The sequence below is a fragment of the Cucurbita maxima genome, unplaced genomic scaffold (assembly GCF_002738345.1).
Source record: "Cucurbita maxima cultivar Rimu unplaced genomic scaffold, Cmax_1.0 Cma_Scf00073, whole genome shotgun sequence".
NCBI classification, from domain to species: domain Eukaryota; kingdom Viridiplantae; phylum Streptophyta; class Magnoliopsida; order Cucurbitales; family Cucurbitaceae; genus Cucurbita; species Cucurbita maxima.
In genome coordinates, this window is record NW_019272089.1 from 63,002 (window position 1) to 86,524 (window position 23,523).

The 23,523-nt window shown below is 35.5% G+C and overlaps 2 protein-coding genes and 1 long non-coding RNA gene across 3 annotated transcripts; 2 read left to right on the forward strand and 1 right to left on the reverse strand.

The window, feature by feature from the left end:
* Positions 1-4,972: 4,972 nt before the first annotated feature.
* LOC111472467 (tRNA 2'-phosphotransferase 1-like) lies at positions 4,973-9,952 on the reverse strand. Its single transcript, XM_023118108.1, has 8 exons — positions 9,768-9,952; positions 9,477-9,590; positions 8,721-8,868; positions 8,367-8,456; positions 7,979-8,033; positions 7,711-7,833; positions 5,657-5,713; positions 4,973-5,572 (listed from the first exon to the last, which is right to left on the reverse strand). Exons 1-8 carry the CDS (start codon positions 9,908-9,910, stop codon positions 5,448-5,450), a joined length of 855 nt encoding a protein of 284 aa, XP_022973876.1. The 5' UTR covers positions 9,911-9,952; the 3' UTR covers positions 4,973-5,447.
* Positions 5,942-7,499, forward strand: LOC111472468. The gene is made up of 3 exons (XR_002715419.1): positions 5,942-6,014; positions 6,092-6,186; positions 6,271-7,499. It is a non-coding gene; the product is annotated as an uncharacterized LOC111472468 (long non-coding RNA).
* Positions 9,953-20,394: 10,442 nt separating the features above from the next.
* On the forward strand, positions 20,395-23,087 carry LOC111472465 (2-alkenal reductase (NADP(+)-dependent)-like). Its single transcript, XM_023118106.1, has 5 exons — positions 20,395-20,692; positions 21,143-21,320; positions 21,411-21,577; positions 22,396-22,478; positions 22,566-23,087. Exons 1-5 carry the CDS (start codon positions 20,462-20,464, stop codon positions 22,951-22,953), a joined length of 1,047 nt encoding a protein of 348 aa, XP_022973874.1. The 5' UTR covers positions 20,395-20,461; the 3' UTR covers positions 22,954-23,087.
* Positions 23,088-23,523: the final 436 nt, after the last annotated feature.

The following is a 23,523-nucleotide window of genomic DNA, read 5'->3' on the forward strand; positions in this document are numbered from 1 at the left end:
TGAATGATATGCTATGATTGACATGCAAAACGACAAACTATCATGAAATACAACTCTGAAATACGCGTGAGAGTTATGATAAATGATATGAGAAATGTTACAAGAAATGATATGAAAAATGATATGATATGAGAAATGTTATAAAAAATGATATGATATGAACAAGAAACTAGCGAAATTATATTAATGATAAATAAAATGAAAAGATGTTGGGATCTCATGCATTATTGTGTGCTCATGCATTAGGGGAAACCCCTATTTCTTCACGATAGTACAAATGCGTACGCTACGATGCAGGGGAACGATCATTATGTTTACCAAAATGCTATTGTGACGATCGCTACTCTTAATGGGTGTCTGACATCAACAGCTACCAGAGAATGCTCGTTCGACCAAAAAGGGGTCCAGAAGGTGTGCGAACCGACTAGTGGGTCCATACTCACACATGTGGACCGTGTGTAGGGAAATTAAGTACACATTCAAGATGCCCGTTAGGATAGCCGCCCTAGAAAGATAGATTGTTATGATGGGTCTCATGCATGAAACTATATATGTTTGCATCTAACTCCGATAACAGGGTCGCTTACCGAGTATTTATTAAAATACACAAACCACGTGCTACTCTACTCTTCAAGTAAAAGCAAGGCTCGCTTGTACAGCTGACGGTGACATTGCAACTATGAGACTATGGCACATGGTTAGGATAATTTCGTAATTTGAATTTATTAGACTATAGGTTAGTATAGATAAGTGCATTTCCTTTAGTAGCATATAGGTTAGTATAGGGCATTTTACTCTATGTTATTTTTCTTATTAATTCAATTTGTATTGTTTTATTTCAAAAGCATTAGAAGTGACATGGAAGGACAAGCTCAGGTTTTATTATAAAGTTTCGTATTATAAAGTTTCACCTGAGGTATTTCTGCATTAAATGTTCATGATATGTATATGGTAACGACTCTTAAGTTAAGTAAAAATTTATGGTCGTTATAGTAATGGTGAGAGATTATTTTGAGTATCCGTGTAACGCACCCAAAATTTCAATCTAAATTAGGGAATATCTCTACAATTTATTACTTGCTTTGTATTGTCTCATGCCCAAAGTTTGAATATAGATTCAGCACGTGCTCCGACATTTTTCTACGACATGGTGCGTTGTTTACTTCTCGCTTTTAAGAATGAAGACTATCCCCACAAACTAACACGAGTGCTTTACACATGTCTTGTCTTCACTTACATGTTTCATGAGAACATTCTCAAGAGGTCACCTAATATAGCATTGCTATAAGTTACGTGCATTTAACCGTGGAGTTTAACTGTGCTTTTTTTTTTTTTTTTTTTTTTTTTTTTTGGTGTNAAGAGGTCACCTAATATAGCATTGCTATAAGTTACGTGCATTTAACCGTGGAGTTTAACTGTGTTTTTTTTTTTTTTTTTTCTTTGTTTTGTTTGGTTTGTGGTAAGAATCAATATGGGCATGACAGTGCAAATAGTCAATTCATATTCATAATCATACATAACTAATATCATCAATAACCACATATAAGGTTGCCTAGACACTATTGTCTATTAACTTTCACTCTTTCACAAGTCATCAATATTACTCCAGAAGATATAGATACCGATAGCTCATAGCCTAACTACTCTATTTTAAGTTGAGCTTGATGAACAAATTTAAACAAAATAAAAGAATGTGTAGAGCCTGAATCAAATATAGTGTAAGCATAATAGTCGCACAAAGGTAAAGTACTTGTTACCACGATACTCACATCCTCCACTACTTTGCTAGTCAAGGCATAGGCTTTACCTCAAGCCTGATCAAGCCTGATTCTGACAACCAGCACTTGTTTGACTACCTCCATCTCATGAGAAAATTCTCTCAATTTTTACTTCATTAGGATATATCGCATTTCGACACATTCTTGGAGATCGATGATCAATATATCATTATACTACCTATTGTTGGGATCCATAAGACATCTAAGTATACTCCGCTTACTCCCCATTCGCATCTGACTGCTAGAACTATAGTTACTTCTTGGAGTATTTATATCCAATTTAATAGCAACACAAAACCTGTATCTCCCACTTCAAACCTTTGATAAAGAGCTTTGTGTTCTCTTCTTCAGTACCAACCAAATAAGGAGAAAATCTAGATAATTGTGTAAACTATAAATCGTACTCGTCCATGGATCGATTACCTTGCTTCAGCTCCAAAAATATTATCTGATTACAAAATCGCACCAAAGTAGGGTAATATTTTTCACAAAGCTCTTGTTTAAATGCCAACCAAGAAATCGGACCTCCACTAGTATCCATATTAGACTCTTTTGATTTTCACAAAAAAATAAATTGGTCCTGCTAGCATGTACGTGGCACATTGAACCTTGTAGCTTTTCAGGTTGTTCGCGTATCTAAACTTCGTTTCAATAGACTCCAACCACCATTCAGCTGCCTCAAGATCTACCACTCTACCTTCAAAAGTATGTGGTTCATATCGCATAAAATCATGTAAGTACCCACTCTCCTCCATCATAAAACGTTTATCATATGGTATTATTTTACTAACCGCATTTTGCAATTTTCTTTATTTCCATTCGGAGGGTAAGAAGTTTCATAAACTCGTTTTTTTATCTTTTGATACTTGTTTTTCCTTAGGTGGTGTCTCTATCAAGACTACTGTACTTGGTGGCACTATCGGATTTGGTGGAGGTATTGATGTCTGAACATCTATTCCAGGTACTTCAACAAATGGACTTGCTTGATTAACCACTAGGGGTATGGGTGCAGTTGGAGTTGTCTGACTCCAAAATCCAGCAAGGGGCCGTCTGCAATGCGTGATTAACTTGACTCTAGATCAATCACTGTAATGCCTCGAGAGTAATAATAGTGGCCAGTTGATCCTTGGATGCAGCTGGTACAATAGACTTTAGATTCACCTCTGCGGGAACAATCCCCTCCAGAGGATGCTCTTCACTCTCCCAGTCCACTTCGAACGTACTGAGTTCCATATTCCTCGATAATACCATAATTTGTCACACAAATAAATTATTGGTCACAACCAATTCTTTTAAACTTTATGTAACACTTCACACAACTTACTTATATACCACTTACCTAACCGAAGCGAGATACAATTGAGTCAAACTAGAACTAAAGGGATCCATACGGTCTATCCTAGACTGTCTACAAAACCTAAAACCTAAGCTCTGATTCCAACTTGTAACTCCCACTCATCGAAAGACCGAATCACGAAAGTTACTACTGACGCAAATAATTTATTCACAAAATAAAACCATAAAATAAAAATATTTTCTTTAAATTAAGTAAATCTCCAGCTCGGTTGCTTTACTACCTCGGTTACTAAACATCACATTTATCTTGAAAGAAAAATTAAAATAATTTCGATGAGTAATTAATTTAGTCAATAAGTAGCTAACTTGTCTTTTACAAGTTTTATTAATCATGTTTTCAGTCATTCTTAAGTTTTATTCACCAATAATTCATAATTTTTTTTATAGGATCTTTTGTTCGTTAAAAGATAATCAAACTATTTAATAGAAAGTAGAATTATATTTCAACTCTAAGTATGAATATAATTTTGTTAATAATTATAACAAAATATTTTTTCAAGTGAAACCACTAATAGTTAACAAATGTTGTTAATAATTTAACTACATAGATCCTAGTCATTGGATAAGCCTCATCTGAGTGGAAGAGTAATGAGATCGACTCAATCCTATTGAAATACGAATTGTCATGTTAGATAACAAAGTTGAAGGCTTATTACCCTTAGAATAGTTACGAGGGATGATGACAAATGATAAATACGTTAAAGTCATAAAATCCAAGGATTTGTAGATGTTCTTGATGAGGTTAAACTCATAGGATATAAATGTATCTACGGAACGAAAATTAGAAGATATAGATGTTCTATTAGTGGAAGAGAAGGTATCTAAAGCAACTTTCTCATGTTGGGAGTCTATTAGTACTTTTTAATTCATTTTTGTATATATTGGATACCTTAGAATACTTAGAATTTCTATCTAAGAGAATGCATCTACACAAATTATTGTTAAAAATTAAAAACAAAAAAAAAAAAAAAAGTAAAAGTTCATTATTCAAATAAATTTAACAAGAAAATTTGATAACATATGACTTTAAATAGATTGTAATCATCTGAAAACAAGAAAATTATTAATGGCTTAGGAATGAAGTAGGCTTTCCATCTGACATAAATAAATATCTCACTAGTTTTAAAGGAATAATTTGGGATAATTCTAAGAACGAGATTCATGAATATTTGTCTCATACATCTCGTATTGACAAATTATTGTCAAATATTTGATACAAAACTTCAAAGAATGATAATGTATCGTTCAAATATGAAATTAGAAGAATAGTATCCTAAGTAACCTCAAAAGTTGAGAGTAAATAATTAATTATCCTTCCTAAGTGGGAGACAATTAATACATAAATGAGAATTAACTTTTAATAGGCAGTTGGTTAGATTATATCAGTTAAACTAATGGTATGACCCATAAGTGTAAAATTAAAAGTTTTCTCAAAGTATTAATGGATAATGATAAATTTTTATTTTGTGTTTGGAGTTGAAAATTTGATACACTATTTCTTGAAATTTATGTTTTTACCTTAGATGGTGAGTATGTGTAGCTTTTAGAGCAACAAATGATATTTGAAAAATGTTTCAAATATGATTTAGTTTGTCCGTCATAATGACCAAGATAACTTTTGATATTAACAAGTGAGAAATTGTTGATTTATGTCCAAAAGTCTCGTAATAGACTATTTAATTTTTAATAATAATTTTTATTATTTTATTTACAATATAATAGATACAACTTTTACGTTGTAATACTTCAACATAAAATCAAAACTTAATTTTTATTATCTTCTTTTATAATAATAATAATTATTATTATTATTATTATGATTAATATCAGAAGTTTCATAAAGCAAGTCCTGTGGTACAGGTTGCATACATCAGAATTGTTAACCAGACTCTTCACTCACCAACACAAACTGAATCAAAAATGAAGAAATATCATCATACACTTCTTTAGAGGGTGCTTTCTCATATCAGTCTCCACAGACTTGGATTTAGATACTTGTGACATAAAACATAACTTTCATCGCTTCATGAACAAATCTAAACTTGTTGCCAAATCTTCATGAAAGATCCACCATCATGTTCATAAGGACAGAACTGTTTGCTGCCAACTTAAATGCAAAGACTCCCCAAGTTCGAAATTCATATGAAACCCGAGCTAACCCAAGCTATAAAAGTTAGCATACGAGAATCTGGTGCAAATCTAATAAGAAATTCCAGACTAAAATAATGAACGTGTTAATATCTTGTCTCTAGATCTAAACACAATGCAATATTTTCATGCAATGATTGATCATGTACACCATCTCATCCAGGCTCAAAAAGGAATTGGTTGTCGATTTGGCCATGACTCGATTTTTTGAAAGTATTTGACTGCCACCACTCCGTCGAAACCTTCGGTCAGAATGACCTTGTTGTCCGACATATAAAGCTTCATTCCATCTGAAATACAATGTTTTAGCAAGAAACAGGCACTAGAGATCGTCGGTATTATACAAATGAAAATAAAAGAGGGTTCAGCAGTACCATTCAGAGCTTTATTGACATCAAGAAAGATTAAAACATTAACGTTGCGTCTCATACCTGTCCATTTCCAGAAAGAGGAAACAAGTTTAACTTTGTCTCTCCAATTTTGGTCCACTCTAAGGCTATGTAAGTTTTTTTTTTTCAAAAAAGAAACTTAAAATAAATAATAAACAAATGACAAATAACAAATAAATAAATAAAAGAGAAGGCAGAAGAACAGCCAACGATATTTGAGGAGAGATTTGGGATGATTGGGGCCAGCTCTGGACTTGAAACTTGGAGGATCCTACGGTAAGGGATTGAGGAAAGAACTGGAGCAAAGAGGCACGAGAAGGAGGGATTTGAATTCGAATTTGAGGTAAGTTTTTGTGGCTATGAACCAAATCTTCTTCAAGTGATTTTACCTCAAATGTTAATGGATTTCCATGATTTCAGGGGCTATAGTTTTGTGTGAGGAAGCTTTACACAGTTTGTGAAGGAACTGAGACTTGAACGTACTTGAAGGGAGAGATCAAGTTGAGAGATTAAAGGTTCATTCTTGAGTTTTCTCGAGACTTCGACACTCAATAATTTCTTCTATTCTTAACGAAATTGCATGATTCTTGTCCCAATAGGTTCGTGGTGAAAGTGTGAAGGATTGAGGTGTGTAAGGCCTTCATCAGAGTTGAGGAAACTGGGAGGTTCAAAATACAAAATATTGTTCATGGCTGGAGGTTAGGAGTAAGGAATGATACTGTTCATGCACTGTGCACAAAACATTGACATTTTCACCCAATTTGGCCGGTTTTTGTCCAATTTCCGATCCAATTTTAATGGTATTAAAATTTTCTCTTAATTTAGAACCTATTTAAAAAGTTTGAAGAAATTTGAAACTCATTAAGGACCCGAACCGACCATCAAAGTAACAACCGAACTAAATAAGTAGCACCTTGGAACTTCGGATTAAGGTGAGCTTATAGTACGTATTGGAGCATGTTATAGGAAGCATGATACGAAAGTTCCCAACCGAAATGAGCTAATTTTATTGATAATAAGCATGATGAACAGTATGCTCAATTTTTATGAAAATGACGAAATAAACCAGAAATGGAATGAAAATGAAAGATGGTGAAGATGTGTAATTCGAAGAATATCCTATTCTTTACCATCTCTCCCTATCAATTACAGAGTTGTCGAATTGGAATACTGAATCATGGAATTTACTCTTGAGGTGAAATATATACTGCATGGAAGTGGATGAATGGGCATCTTTATCCCACCTTTTGCAGAGTTACTCAGTCGGAGAAAGGGAACTGGTGGGTGTGAACTTTTCAGAAAAGTGGGACTTTAACCACAGGTTATTTGACCAAACAGCTTGCATCTACCGGCAATATGGTAAAATTCAAATTCTACAAACTATTACGGAGGGGGCAATCTCTCAAGGATGTCAAGTTCCTTATTTGAGAGCTAAGTCATGCTTGCATTAACACTTTGAAAATCTCCATGGATTACAATTTCTCCAAGTTGCTGCCACTTATGTATGAAGAATCATGAGACGAATTCATTTATCTAGCCAGTCTACCTACAATACAACATTCTGGAACTTCTTACAAGATGCCTTTGGTTGGAGTTTTACAAGACCAGGAGATACTTTCACCCTCCTCAATGCGTCCCTCATCAGCCATCCATTCAAGAAAGAGACAAAGATCCTATGAAAGAGATTAATTTGGGCTTTCTATTGGAGCTTATGGCAGGAAAGAAATGCACAGATCTTCACAGATAAGCAACAAAGCACCTAAACTTTGCATATAATCTTTTCTTGCTTAAACATGGAAAACGATCTCTTGTCATTTGTAACTATAGTCTATCGTCCCTCGAGACACATTGGAAGTGTGTTTGTATTATGTATGGTAGGAATTTTTGTAACCATTTTCATCAATCAAAGAAACCAGTTTCTATTCCCTACAAAAAATAAATGTGCATTTACTCAAGCAGCGAGTGCTGACCAAAGTGATATCATGGTTTTATCGGAAACATTCTTAAGAAAGCGTAACAATTAGATTTTCTTAACTTACCACTGATAACCTCTCCATCTGTTGGCAAACCACATGAGAAGTGGACATGCAATCTTTTCATGCGTTTCAAACCAGATGCCAGAATTGATTCCAAATTTGTTTTATAAGTACCATGTACGCAAACTGTGATAAAGAGGGAGAAAAAAAGTGATTAATTGAATAACAAAATTGGAAGTTTAAAATGCATGGATACTCCCATCATGGACATCAAGGAGAAAAGAATGATATGTGAAAAAAGTAGGAAAGTTGAGGCATCAAACCACAGTACCTGGAACCTCCTCAGCCGAAAGAATCGGTTTTAATAAACTTTCAGTTTCAACCACCTGCAAAGGATGTTTTTTCCATTTATGATGGTGTACACAAAATAGACAATCTGATTCCAGTATCACAATCGTACAAGAGTTGAGGAAGTCTTATACAACACTACACCCATCTGACAAGGCTGATGGATTGTCACAAAATAGAGTAACAACAGTAACCAGCTGAAACGGATTTTTCATTTCATATATTACTAATAAGTCAATGTAAAGAAGAATCAAATGCATTTGACCTAATGTGAAGCAATCAACAATTTTGAAATGAATGATCTTGACTGCCAATCCCCCAAGACTTTCTAACAGTAATGGATTTGATGGTTTATAAAGAAAGAAAATAACCGTGACAGTATGGCCTTGGTTTGCTCGAATGAAGAGCTCTCCATTCTCTTCCAGGAGGCTAAAACGCTGCTTATTATCCTTCCGAACAGCCTGGCATTGAAGGGGAAAAAAACTACTCACCAATACTAGATGCTTACAGAAACAAAACTGAACTGAAATTTACAAGTCGTGGAAGAGGAAATACAATAGTGGAACTAGTTGAGAGAAAAGGCAAGGATAAACGGATCAAGATAAATAGAACAAACAACCTTTAACAGCATTGTTGAGCAATGGAAAGCATAAGTTACATATCAGTTTGAATCTACATATTGAAGTCATGCGAAAGCAACTAAAGAAGAAAATTCTCCGACCAACCTCCCTTATGTCATCAACTGTGTGCGATCTCAATGGGATATTGGCAAATGTTTTCAAATTCAACTTTAGCAAATCCTGAAGTTTGACATATCCATCACTCCTCATATTCAAGTTTAACTCAGAAGCCATATGTCGCAAGATGCGTGTTCTGAAGATAAAAGGGGAAAATGTCAATCGATAAACATATAAACCATATCACACTGCTATAAAGAACAAATCTATATGCATTATGCATAACTTTTGAATTCCTCTCAATCATTTACTCGGGCTTATTCATTTTGCACCAGCCAATCATAAACAGTAAGATATAGGAACCCTCACAACAACTTAGCTCAAAATTGTTAAAAAGAACCAGCCAAATTTATAAAGATATGGTGTCAAGTAACAGCACTACTATAAATGAACATAACATTAAGACCATGAGACTGTATTCTACTCCCCTTGGAATTTTCTCAAGTTCAACGTGCATAACTGATTAAAACATTTGATTTAAGGTTTCCATTTAAAGCTTGATCTTCCTATCCTGTGTATCTTCATACGTTTCACCGAAAAATATCAAAATTCTAGGGAATTAAGCTTCAGCTTCATGAATCACCAAATGTACATATACCTATGTTTCGCCATAAATAACATAACTCAAAATAAAAGAGCATGCACACAGTCTTTCATAAGCTTAATCTAATAAACAATGAGTTTGACAACTAATCCGAGACAATTAACATCTAAACAAGATACCAATGGACGAAATATGCTTACAAGAGTCTACCAAGAGCATCAATTTTGTCTTTACCAGAGCCATCGCCTCCTCCACCGCGCCCTCTCGTGCTCTCTCTGTCACTCCTCATGTCCAAACCTCTTCCTCTTCCACCGCTAATTGAAAAAATCAAAACAAAGAACAGAATCAATAACCATCTCTACGATTTCAACAAACAACCATACGAATTCAAGATTCTAAAAATATGAAAAACGGCGTAGAGAAAACGATGAAGATTTCCTTCGATATTCCGCCAGTTTCAAAGATGATGATGAAGGAAGGAGCATAATTACCTTTTAGTGGAATGAGCAAAAGAAGAAAAGGAGGAGGTATTGCTCCTATCCATGGAAAATAGAGAAGGAGAGATTCTTGGAAGCAAAAGAGGACGGCAGCGCATAAATTTGATGCCGCAGATGGTCACAACAGAAGCCCACATCGGTAAGGGAGGGAAGGTTGAAGACGACGGTGGAATTAGCAATCACATGCTATGCGGTGTAAAATTGTGCCATTGAGATATTATATTGAACGTACACGTGGCAGTAACACCATCAAACGGTTATCAACACACCTGATGCCAATGGGCCAACAATTTCGATTCCCATTAGCCATGGTCCCGTCAGGTAATCACTAGTGAACCAGCTACTAGTTATGGTCCCTCTCCCATAACGTTTGGTATTAAGTATAACCAAGCTTATCAAACCTTTACTCTTCTGAAATGAGACCGATCGACCCCGACCATTTATATTCAAAGTGCCAATGCCCTTTCCTATAGAACTTTATGTTCGATCCAAGATAATTTATACTTGAGATTTCGAAGCTCCACTTTATCCAATACTAGCATACCGATCCTTGATAATTTACACCTAAAATTACAATACCTAATAAGGATTACACCTAAAATTACAATACCCAATAAGGATACCCGACCTTGACCATTTATACTAGGAGTAGCTCATCTAACTTTTCAAATATAGTTCTAGTCTTTTAGGGTGTCCTATTCTTGGGGACTCTTAGGATTTTTCTACTTATATTTTTATGTTCAATTACAGTTATTTGTGGTTTCTATCTTTTTGTAAAGACTATATAATGTCATAATTAGAATTAATAAAACTCACCGATCCAACTAACAATCTGATGTTGAACTTATCAATTGGTATCAGAGCCAGTTGGAAAGAAGTTGCAATCTTCAAGTGATCGAACATTGAGAGAATGAGTGACGACAAAAAATTAACGAAAATTCCTAACGTCGATGGTCACTATGATCATTGGAGTGAATTGATGGAGAACTTGCTTAAAGCAAAAGGCTTATGGAGCTTGGTGAAGAATGGTTTTTCGGGAATCAGTACAAGGGACAAAATTGACTACTGCACAACAAGAACATCTTGACAATGTTAGAGTCAAGGATCATCAGGTAAAGCAACTGTACCAGGCGATTGATCGAACTATCTTTGAACAAATCTTGGACCGTCGCACATCCAAGATTGTTTGGGACTCAATGAAGAGAAAGTTTGGTGAAAACCGAAGAGTGAAGAAATCACTTCTTAATGCATTAAGAAGAGAGTTTGAGGTTCTGAAGATGAGAAAGGATGAAACCATCACTAAGTATTTTGCAAGAGTGATGCAGGTTGCTAATAAGATGAGAAGCCATGGAGAGGAAATGCCAGAAAAGAAAATTGTAGAAAAAATCCTACGCACCCTAACTGACAAATTTACATACGTTGTAGTATCCATTGAAGAATCAAAAGATACTTATACTATGTCCATTGATGAGTTACAAAGTTCGTTAGTGGTGCATGAACTGAAATTTCGATGCCCCAGCAAAAATGATGAAGAACAGGTGCTGAATGTTGTAGGTCCATCAAGTGCAAACAACAGAGGGAGAGGAACGTACAGAGGAAGAAGGCGTGGAAGAGGGAGAATGAATTTCAACAAAGCAACTATTGAATGTTATAAGTGTCACAACTTAGGACATTTTCAGTATGAATGTCCAAAGTGGAAGAATGAAGCAAATTATGCTGAGCTTGACGAAGAAGATGAGATGCTGCTGATGGCCTATGTAAAACTCCATCGATCAAAGAGAAGTGACGCCTGGTTCTTAGACTCGGGTTGCTCAAATCACATGTGTGGTAATGAAAACATGTTTCCAAGCTTCGATAAAACTTTTACTCGTCGTGTCAAGCTTGGAAATAATACCAGAATGAGAGTGTTTGGAAAAGGTACTGTAAAATTGTTTTTGCAAGAAAATCGTTATACCATTGGAGAAGTATATTGAGCATCTAAACTCAAAAACAATCTTTTAAGCGTTGAACAACTTCAGAAAAAGGGAGTGGATGTACGGTTCAAAAATGGAGTATGCAGTATTTATCATCCACAAAAGGGAAAAATAGCATAATTAATTATGAGTGCAAATCGAATGTTCATTTTGCTTGCGGAGTCATAAATCACAACAACTAAAGGGAGCTACCTCCAAATCTCTAATAAAAATCAATCAACACTTTGGCACTATCGTTATGGTCATCTCAACTACAAATGCCTTTGTAATTTGAAACATAAAAAAAACATGGTGGAAGGTTTGCCGCAAATTGTTGATCCAAGCCTCACTTGCGAAGCATGTATAAAGGGCAAACAACATTGGACTTCGATTCTAAAATGCAGTCAGTGGAGAGCAACTGAAAAATTAGGACTTGTTCATGTTGATTTATGTGGTTTGATTACTCGCCTTCGAGCAGCGGAAAAAGATATGTGTTGTGTTTTATAGATGATTTTTCTAAGAAGGCATTGATATACTTTCTTCCAGAAAAATCAGAAATATTTTACCATTTTAAATGTTTCAAAATTTTGGGGAAAAAGAAGTTGGAATGCCCATAAAATGCCTGAGAACAGATAGAGGAGGAGAATTCAATTTGACAGAATTTATTGACTTTTGCCAGCAGCATGGAGTGAAGAGACAACTGACCACAGCTTATACTCCACAACAAAATGGAGTAGTTGAATGCAAAAGTCGTACAGTGATGATCCTAGTAAGAGCTATGTTAACAAAAAAGAAAGTACTAAAGAGATTTTAGCCTGAAGCTGTTGTGTGGGTGAATCATGTCTTAAATCGATTACCAACCCTTGCAGTAAAAGATGTGACACCATAAGGAGGCTTGGAGTGGAGTAAAACCATCAATTGACTATTTTCGAGTTTTCAAATGTGTGGGATACATTCATATTCCAGATGCTAAGAGAAAAAAGCTTGAAGATAAAAGTGTAAGTTGTGTTTCATTTGGAATCGGTGGTGAATCCAAAGGGTACAGAATGTTTGATCCTGTTGCAAACAAAATCATAGTTAGCCACGATGTAATTTTTTATGAGGATCGTGAATAAGATTGAAAAAATTCTAAAAATGAAACTGATTTAGATTGGGGAGAAAGCATTGATATTTCAAAAGACACAGAACATCACACAGGTTCAACTTCATCGATTAACTCATATGGTGAAATTGAACTTGCTGTTGCACCTACTGTTGAACCTATTGCTGCACCTGCTATTGAAATCGGACCAGGTTTGGCTATAAGGGAGGGTAGAAGTCGACGCCCACCTATATGGTCAACTGATTATGTTTCCGATGAAGGTTTGTCCGAAGAAGATGATGTTAACATGACATTTTTACAAATTCAAGTCCTGTAAAGTATGAGGCAGTCAAAAACTCAAAGTAGAGGATTGTCATGGATGAGGAGATTAAATCCATTGAAAAAAATCAGACCTGGCACTTAGTAGCTCTACCTGCTGGTGCTAAGAAAATTGGGGTAAAATGGATTTATAAAACTAAGCTAAATGAGCTTGGAAAGGTTGACAAATACAATGCAAGATTGATGGTAAAAGGATACACAAAAGACCATGGAATTGATTACACTGAAGTTTTTGCGCCGGTAGCTAGAATGGATACTGTGAGGATGATCATAGCTTTTGCAGCTCAAAAAGGCTGGTAACTTTATCAGTGAGATGTAAAATCAGCTTTTCTACGTGAAGAATTGGAAAAAGATATCTTTGTAGAACAACAAGAGGCGATGAAAAAAAGGAGAGTGAACATATGGTGTATAAGTTCAACAAAGCACTCTACGGGTTAAAACAGGCACCTAGAACATGGTTCAACCGAATCAAATCCTACTTCATCAAAGAAGGTTTTGAAAGCCGTTCTAGTGAGCATACCCTCTTTGTTAAAAGGAAAAAATGTAACATTTTGATTGTAAGCATATATATGTTGATGATCTTTTGTTTACTAGCAATGATGAAACATTACTGGGAGAATTTAAATGTTCTATAAAAAAGGAGTTTGATACGACTGATCTAAGGACATATGAGGTTCTTTCTAGGGATTAGAGTAATACAACGATTAGATGGCATATTTATATGTCAAAGGAAGTACATAACTGAGGTTTTGAAGCGATTTGAGATAGAAAATTATAACTCTATCTACAATCCCATTGTTTTAGAACAAAAAATTGGTAAAGATGAAAATGACATTAAAATCGATGCAACTTTGTTCAAACAGATAGTAGGAAGCTAGATTTATCTCATTGCCACTCGTCCTGATCTTATGTTTGTTGTCAAGTCTAATAAGTCATTTTATGGCTTGTCCAACGCAACAACATTTTGCAGTAGCAAAAAGAGCTTTAAGGTACTTGCAAGGTACAGATAACTATGGTGTATTCTACAAAAGAGGAGGAGTGAATGAGTTGATCGATTTTACTGATAGTGACTATGTCGGCGACATAGAAGACCACAAAAACACTTCAGACTATGTGTTTATGATGAGTGAAGGAGCAATGGCTTGGTCATCTAGAAAGCAACCTATAGTCACTTTATCAACCATAGAGGCAAAGTTTGTTGCTGCTGCGCATGTGCATATCAAGCTGTTTGGATGAGAAGAATACTCAAGGAGATCGGTTCTTTATAGACAAAAGGAACCAAACTTATGTGTGATAATGCTTCAACTATTAAGGTGTCAAAAAATCCAGTTCTAAGCACATAAACGTGAGATTTCATTTTCTTAGAGATCTTAAAAAAGAAGGCACTGTTAACTTAGTGTTTTGTGGTACTCGAGATCAACTTGCTGATCTATTGACAAAATCTCTCAAGTTGGAAGTATTTCAGAAACTGCGTAAAGAACTTGTGTATGTGATATTGTTCTATTTCAAATATAGTTCTAGCCTTTAGGCCATCCTATTGTGGATTTTTCTGCTGATATTTTTAGGTTCAACTATTTTACGTTCTTTTTGTAAAAGTTATATAATGTCATGCTTAGAATTAATAAAACCCCACTTGAGATCCAATTGTTTATGTTCTCTGCTCTAACTGTAACCATTGTTGCTGAACTTACCATTTACTTATAGTCCTCGACTATTTATACTTGAGGCACTACTATTCTCTTTACTTTCTTTTTTCTTTTTTCTTTTTTCACAAACTAATAGCATTTTAATCCTTTTCATTAAAGAGGTTTATGACCACCCAAACATACACATTCTAAAATATAATATAATATATATAATATAGACCATGTTTGGTTGTCATATTTGTGTACCAAAAACAAAATAATGACAAAGATTAGAAGATGAATACAAAAAAAAAAAAAATAGGAGAGAGAAAATTCAAGGAGGAATATTGATAACTGTTCATGACTTCAGATATGTACAACAGACAAGGTAGAGAATGAAGTAAAGGTCATCTTGAGAGCATTGCCTAGAATATATATATAGTTTTAATTTACTAAATATAGCTTCCAAACATTTAAACCAATCTCCACTTGGAACTTTTCCAATCAATCACAACAATCTCTCACTTGTAAGCTGATCCAGTTAACCCAACCATCTTCACTTGGAGACTAATCCAGTCAACTAAGAATTTCATTTTCAATCTGTACTAGGCTTTGCATAACCTCAATGTTCCAACATCAACGCAACATGTATATTGGATTCTTTGTACCCTCTATCTTCTCCAAACACATCACCATCTTCCACTAACCTCCGAGTGAAATGGTCTTGCCTTCTGTGTTTTATCTTTGAATGATAGACCGAGTTTCTTGCCAACTACATGACACTCTAACTCTCTACCTGAAGAATCTTCTCGCATTCCTTCTTGCCTAATTCTTCCAGATAGTCTGTCATCCATATCATCTCCTTTCCAGCTTCAACTAATGTCACGTACTCAGCCTCAGCAGATAAAAAAGCAACGCATTTCTGAAGCCTAGACATCCCATCATCTATGCTTGCTCCCACTTGGTTTTATCCTCCAACTGTAGGGCCTCATCAAAAGAAGCTTTTGTTCCCCTTCATCGAGGCAACCGATAGTGTAAAGAAGGTACAAACCTATCTGGTACTCTGATGGCTCTGGATAATCTTTCAACACCTGATCAGGTGTTATCGGCTCTGCTTCTGGTTCCTCAGTAGTAGTCTCAAGAGTTTCTTGAGTATCCGCTACAACATCACTAGATGAATCTTGTACGAACTCAACCTCAACTCCCATTTGCTTCACCTCTAGTTCCTTGGCAACCGTCTCATGAGTTTCTTGAGTATCTGCTATATCACTAGATGAATCTTTCAGCAACTCAACCTCAACTCCCACTTGCTTCGTTGTCTCGGAACCTTTCTTCAATTCTCTGGCAGTCTTCGTGAAGCTAACTCGTTTCTGTTTGCTCAAAACGCAGTTCTCACAAGTACTCATATCAACAGATTTTAGACCTTCCAAAACTCTTTTCGTAGCCAACATCTTCATTCCTTTAACGCTCATATGTCCAAGTCTATTATGCCATAAACTTGAATTTGAAGCACTCTCAATAACATTTTCCATGTTCATACACCCTGCAATGGTGTATAAGGTTCCAGATTTTTGTGCCACATGCTATCATCATAGCACTCTTCAAAATCTTCCACAAACTCTTTCCAAACTCTGTTGCATAAGCCGTGCTATCCAACTGACCAATAGAGATTAGGTTCTTCTTGAGACTAGAAATATATCTGACATTCTTCAATGTACTTACAATCATATTGAATTCATTTATATGACCAGCAACAGATTCACCTTCAGACATTTGCAGGTTAAATAGCCTCCACATCAAATACATCTTGTTCATAGCCGACGGTTTCTCGTACATATTCAACAGTGCTTTCAATAGATCTGACGTTGTCTTCTCTTTGATGATATTAAATGTCACGTTTCTTGACAGTGTTAATCGGATCAACCCTAAGGCCTGACGATCCTTGAGCTTCCACTGCTCCGTGGTCATAGTATTCGACTTCACCCCAATAGGGGTTCGTGAAGATCTTTCTGGTACAAATAATTTTCAATCTGCATCTTCTAGAAATTGAAATCAGATCCATCAAACTTTTCAATTCCAATCTTTGAAATTTCCATCTTCTCAAATTGTCATGAATTTTGCCTCACTCTGATACCCGTTGTTAGGATTGCTCAACAACCCATACATTCAATCAAGATGAACACAAAGATTAGGAGGGAGAAAATTCAAGGAGGAATATTGGCTAAAGACTTTATTGATGACTTAATGTATGTATAACAACAAGAGACAATATTGAGAAAGAAGAAAAGTCTATCTTGAGAACACTGCCTAATGGGTATAAATATGATTATAATTTATTAAATATCAAATCTTTATCATATCTCTATCACATTTTTACGAAATATCTTCCAAATATATCTCTACTAGATCTAGGCATAAAGCGGGTGAGTGCCTTTTCTTTTTTTTTTCTTTTTTTGCTGCTCCCTTTGGCCTCTAGTTATTATTTTTTCATCCCGAATTCGATCCTAACCTTAACTTTGCTTGAATAAGGATGTACCAAATAAATATCAAGAATTTAGGGCTCTTAACAGCCGTGTAGGTGCGTGAGTGACTTTTTTTTCCTTTTTTTTATAACTCCATTTGGTCTTCGTTTATTAGTTTTTCGTTCTAAAATACCATACACCGCTTGTAACTATTCAGACTATGTCACTTAGAACGTACGAAGCATTAGACATAAGTTTTCAGATTTTGTTGCCTGAAACGTAAAATGTCTTTTACACAGGTTTCAGCCTACATCGCTTGAAATGTAAAAAGCCTTGGGTATAGACTTTAGACTATGTTGATTGGAACGCATGAAACCTTGAACATAGGTTGTCAAGTTTATGTCTTGTGCAATAAATTTGGAGACAAGTGCCTTTAGAGAATAGAATAAGAAACATAAATCAAGAACAAGAACCAGCTACAAGAATCAAGCTCTAAGTTCTCATAATTAAGAGTCCAAAACTTTTGAACTAAGGTTCTTAAATTTGAACCAAAGTAATAACTCCAAACCGAAAACCATGGTCCTTGAGCTAGATTATGATAAGAACTCAAAACTCAAGAACATAACGTGTAAGAGTCTAAATTTCTCAAGATAAGGACAAAAATATGACAAGAAAGAGTGTGATACCATAGTACCCATCATGGACAAAATTAAGAGGCTATAAGTGAGTTAGACCATGATAAGAACTCATAACTCAAGAACGTAAGGATCTAAATTTCTCAAGCAAGATAAGGACAAGAATATGACAAGAAAGAGTGTGATACCATAGTATGCATCACGGATAAAATTAGGAGCCTACAAGTGGACTAGACTACGATAAGAACTCAGAACTCAAGAACATAACGTACGGATCTAAGTTTCTTAAGACAAGGACAAAAAACATATGTAGTAGCTCTATCATGTTACATCAACCCACGATCTAACTCCTTCTCAAAAGCATTATAACTTGGTTCTCGCCATGCTCAAATCAAATTTCTTTCCCGCATTATTTTTCCTCATTTACATGTATCCTAGAAGGTCACCCAACATAGAATTGCTCCATGTAAAACATGCTTAACTATGAAGTTCCTATGATTGAACCACAAAAAATAAATATACACCTTGTCAGTATAAGTAGTAACTTTCATTTACTTTAAGCCTTTCTTAGCTATCCTATCCTCAGGGTCCTTCTCATTCGGATGTGGCACCAGTTCATTTATGTACTCTTCTTTTACTCATGTGTCACATAACACGTACCTCGTTTCCCCTGCACATGTCATATGTATAATATGTTATAATATGATATATTATGTTATGCTTCGCTGTGTAATGCTATGATACGTCATGTTGTGCTATGAGCATATGTTATGCCATGATAAGTTATGCCATGTATAAAAGCTCCGTCAAAATGTTGTCATGCCACATTACACAAAATTGTTATGAATTCGATGATTTGTGATGCATAAGCCTTTTTAGACCATATCATGAAAGTCATGTTATGTATGAAAGAATTTACAGACTTAATATGCTATAGATGATTGGAAGTTTGTTTTGCATCATAAACTATGTCATGGACTAAAGTTATGGAAACCTCATGCATAACTGTGTGTCATGTGAATTGAGATACATTCTCGTTATGATGAGTACTAATGTATATAATACGATTGATAACTTACAACATTTATGTAATGATGTCACGACCAACACAACCCGTTAGCAAGTGTTAGCCTGACAAACCAAGCCCAAGGGGTGTGCGAGCCTACCTAATGGACCTATTCTCGCACGCGTGGGTCGTGTGTAGAGAAGTATTACATATCCAACTTTGTCTGGACTGGAAAGTCACCTAAGGCCATGACGAGGATGCCTATGATGACGAGTCGAAGAACATGAAACCTGTGTAAGGATAGATGCATTTCATTCTTCGATTAGAATAGGACCACCATTAGAAAAGTACTCAAATTGAATATATTATTATGAGTTTGAATACTTCAAATTGAATAAATTTTACTCTATTTAAATTTTAATATATATTTTATATTAATTTAAATATTTAAAAATATTTTTCAATTAAATTAATTTTTTTAATTAAGTTCCAATAAAAGCAAAATTAATTAATTAATTAATCCATTTTTATTAATTAACTGAAACTACTATATACCTAAAGTTGTACTCTTATGAAATAAGTTATACCTACAAGTAAGTTGATTTTTCACGAGTTGTTCGTAATTACAGATACTTTCATAATTACATCTTTCATCTTAATTACAATTATATTATAATAATAAAAATATACTTATGATCTAACTCTAAACTAAGTTTTTCTCGAACTAGTAAGAGATTGACTTATAATTAGAAATTTTGGCGTAATTGTACTTTATTTTTCTATTTAAAAATATGAAAAAATATATTTTAAAATTGAAAGGTGTTTGTTACGTAGCTAAGTTGTTTTTTCCGACAATTTCAAAACATCAAATTCTGATGTGGACCACCGACTTAAACAGCATGGTATACGTGGCAATATTAAAGTCACTTAATTCCATATGACACGTGGACCACACCCATTACCATCTTTTTATAAAGCGAGTCTTGTGGCTCCAGATTTTTTCCAAAAAAGAAAAAAATTCAACCTGTTTCTTATTGTTACCATTTATTTCTTACTAAAATGTTAAGAATATTATCACCAGCTCACAATTAGGATCAAATTTTAAATTTGGGTATGAATTATTTAATTGTTAGACAAACACGAATCTCACTTTGAGAGCATAAGCTCTTATGGCTTTGCTTTGGGCTTCCCCAAAAGGCCTCATACTAATGAAGTTAGTATTCTTCACTTATAAATCCATGATCATTCCCTAAATTAGCCGATGTGGGACTTTCATCATCCAACATTAATGATATCAAGGTAGAACTTCCATATAAGACATGGTTCGGAGATGAACCAATGCAGAAATTGATGGGCATGTGACACCCGAGTAGAAGATAGATACATGAATGAACTGGGATTACATCCAAAAAAGAAAAATCGGAAGGATAGTCAAACTATCCATAAATGATTTGTTACTGTTACCATAACTACAAAAAGGAAAACATGGAAATGATGGGAAATGGATGGCAATGATGAAAGCAGTGACATCATGTAGAAAGTTGATAAATGTGGAGGCCGTGGTTGAGTTTGTAATCGGAGAGCAGCCATGGGAGAGGAAGTGAGCAACAAGCAGGTGATCTTGAGAGATTTCGTCACTGGGTTTCCTAAGGAATCAGATTTCCATGTCAGGACCTCTTCCATTTGCTTGAAGCTTCCCCAATCCTCCAAAAATGGCGTTTTGGTGAACAATCTCTTCTTATCCTGTGATCCCTACATGAGAATCCTCATGTTCCAAGCCTACGTGCCGTTCCCCATCGATTCTTTCACTCCGGGCTCGGTAATTATGCTCTCCCTCACTTCTCTTGGCTTAATTTTCCACTGGACAACCAAAGTACTCATACAACCTCCCCTTTAAGTCTATGTAGCTCTCGAACAGTTTCTCCTCTTAATCGAGACTCGACTCCTTTCTCTAGAGCCCTCGAACAAAGTATACCCTTAGTTTGACAAATGAGTCACTTTGGACTATACCTGAGTCTATAAATTTCTTTGTTATTGGCATGACTCTAATATACCATGTTAAGAAGCATGACTGATGTGATATTGTTCATTTTGAGTGTAAGCTCTCGTGGCTTTGTTTGTTTTTGGGCTTCCTTGAAAGGCCTCATATCAATGGAGATGTATTCCTTACTTATAAACGCATGATCACCCCCTAAATTAGCCAATGTGGGACTCCCTCCCAACATGGGAAGATTCGTGATTTCTAACAAAATCTAAATTACTGAAACAGGTGATATATGGGTATGGCGTGGCGAGGGTTTTGGAATCAAGAGACCCAAATTTGAAAGAAGGCGACTTGGTATGGGGAGTAACAGGTTGGGAAGAATATAGTGTGATTGAAGAGACACAAAAGCTGTTCAAAATCGAACATTTAGATGTCCCTCTGTCGTATTACACTGGAATTCTTGGTACCATTTTTGATCGCTTGAAATAAAACATGAAAATGGAACATAATTGTATTGTTAGTGTATTTTAAGGTTGGTTGTTTTGTGACTCAGGTATGCCGGGTGTTACAGCATACTTTGGATTCTATGATGTTTGTTGTCCCAAGAAAGGGGAGTCTGTGTTTGTTTCAGCTGCTTCTGGTGCTGTTGGTCAGCTTGTTGGTCAATTTGCTAAGTTGTTGGGTTGCTATGTTGTTGGTTCTGCTGGTACTCAACCAAAGGTGTGTCTCTTCACTTTTCTGATTCAACCACGTCAAAACAAAATAAAACACACACAAAATATACTTTGTACTAAAATGTTTTTGAATAAAATGTATAAGGATGATTATTTAAAGAAACAAAATAATGTTTATTAGAGAAAGGTTTCCACACCCTTATAAACAAGGTTTAAAATATGTGTCTGCTATGGAGAGGTTTTCACACCCATGTTTATAATACGCATATGCTAGGGAGAGGTTTTCATACCCTTATAAAGAATATTGTGTTCCTCTGTGATTTCACAATTCACCTCCTTTCAGGCCCTACTAGTTCCGTTCTTCTGGGACCCCCAATCCACCCTTTTCAGGGTCCATTGTTCTTACTGTCACATTGCCTCGTGCTCACCCTCTTTTGAGGTTTAGAGTCCTTACTAGCACACCGCCAGTATCTAGCTTTGATAAAAGTTGTAATGGTCTAAGCCCCCCGCTAGTAGATATTATTCTCCTTGAGCTTTTCCTTTCGAGTTATACCTCAAAGTTTTTAAAACGCGTCTATTAGGTAGAGGTTTCTACACACAATGTTTTGTTTCCATCTCCAACCGACGTGGGATCTCACAAAAGCACTAACATTTTTTCGAGTAAAAATGCTAGAAATGCTTCCCAGTTAATAATTTCTCCTAAAAATGTTCCCCGATTAATAACTTTTCCTAAAAATATTTTTCACGATTAATAACTTCTTAATGCATGCATTTCTGCCATACTCGTAATTCGTCCATGATGACTAATGTTCGATTTTAAACAAATCGAGCTTGCCGACTCACATCAATCAATTTTGTGTGAAGATTGAGCTCCTCAAGAACAAGTTTGGATTTGACGATGCTTTCAACTACAAAGAAGAACCCAACTTGGATGCAGCTCTCAAAAGGTTCATACTTTCATAATTTCTTAAACTAATTCTCCATTTCTTAAACTCAAGAACTAATTGAAGAAGTTGGTATCATTTATGGGGCAGATACTTCCCAAAAGGCATAGATATCTACTTTGAAAACGTGGGAGGCAAAATGCTGGATGCCGTTCTTGGGAACATGAGTATCCATGGAAGAATTGCAGTGTGTGGAATGATATCACAGTATAATCTGGAGAACACAGAGGGAGTACACAACTTAATGAATATTGTTCTGCAGCGAATTCGTATGCAAGGCTTTGAATGTTTTGATTACTACCATCGCTATTCTGAGTTTTTGGATGCTGTTTTGCCGCTCATTCGTGCGGGGAAGCTTAGTTATGTGGAGGACATAGCCGATGGCCTCAACGCTGGCCCTGCCGCTCTTGTCGGCCTCTTCTCTGGCCGCAATGTTGGGAAGCAAGTCGTTGCTGTGGCGGCTCAATCTTGCATTTGAATCACTTGTTTGGAAATTGTCTTTCATGTATGTTTGATTTGTATTGACTTCCTTGAATTTCCCTTCTTTTGTTGAAAATTGCAAAATCATGTTGGAATATGAATGAGAAATTGAAGCTATGAGGTTTGGAATTATTGATCTCTGGGTAGTATTCGTTACCCTTAATCAAAGCTCGACTCCTTCTTTGGAGCCCTCGAACAAATTACACCCTTTTGACTACACCTTCCAGATTCACAACTTCTTTGTTCGACATTTTAATATTCTATTAATATGGCTAAGTTAAAGGGTGCTTGAGTCACTTTTAGCTATACATTTAAGACTCACACCTTCACAACATCTTTGTTTGACATTTTAAGATTCTATTGACATGGCTAAGTTAAAGGGCATAGCTTTGATACCATGTAAGGAATCAGGTATTTCCACAATAGTATGATATTGTCTATTTTGAGCAGAAACTCTCATGACTTTAGTTTTGGTTTCCCCAAAGGGCTTCATATCAATAGAGATAGTGTTCGAAATCCGAGATCAATCTTTTAGTTAGTCGATGTGGGACTCATCTCCCAACAATCC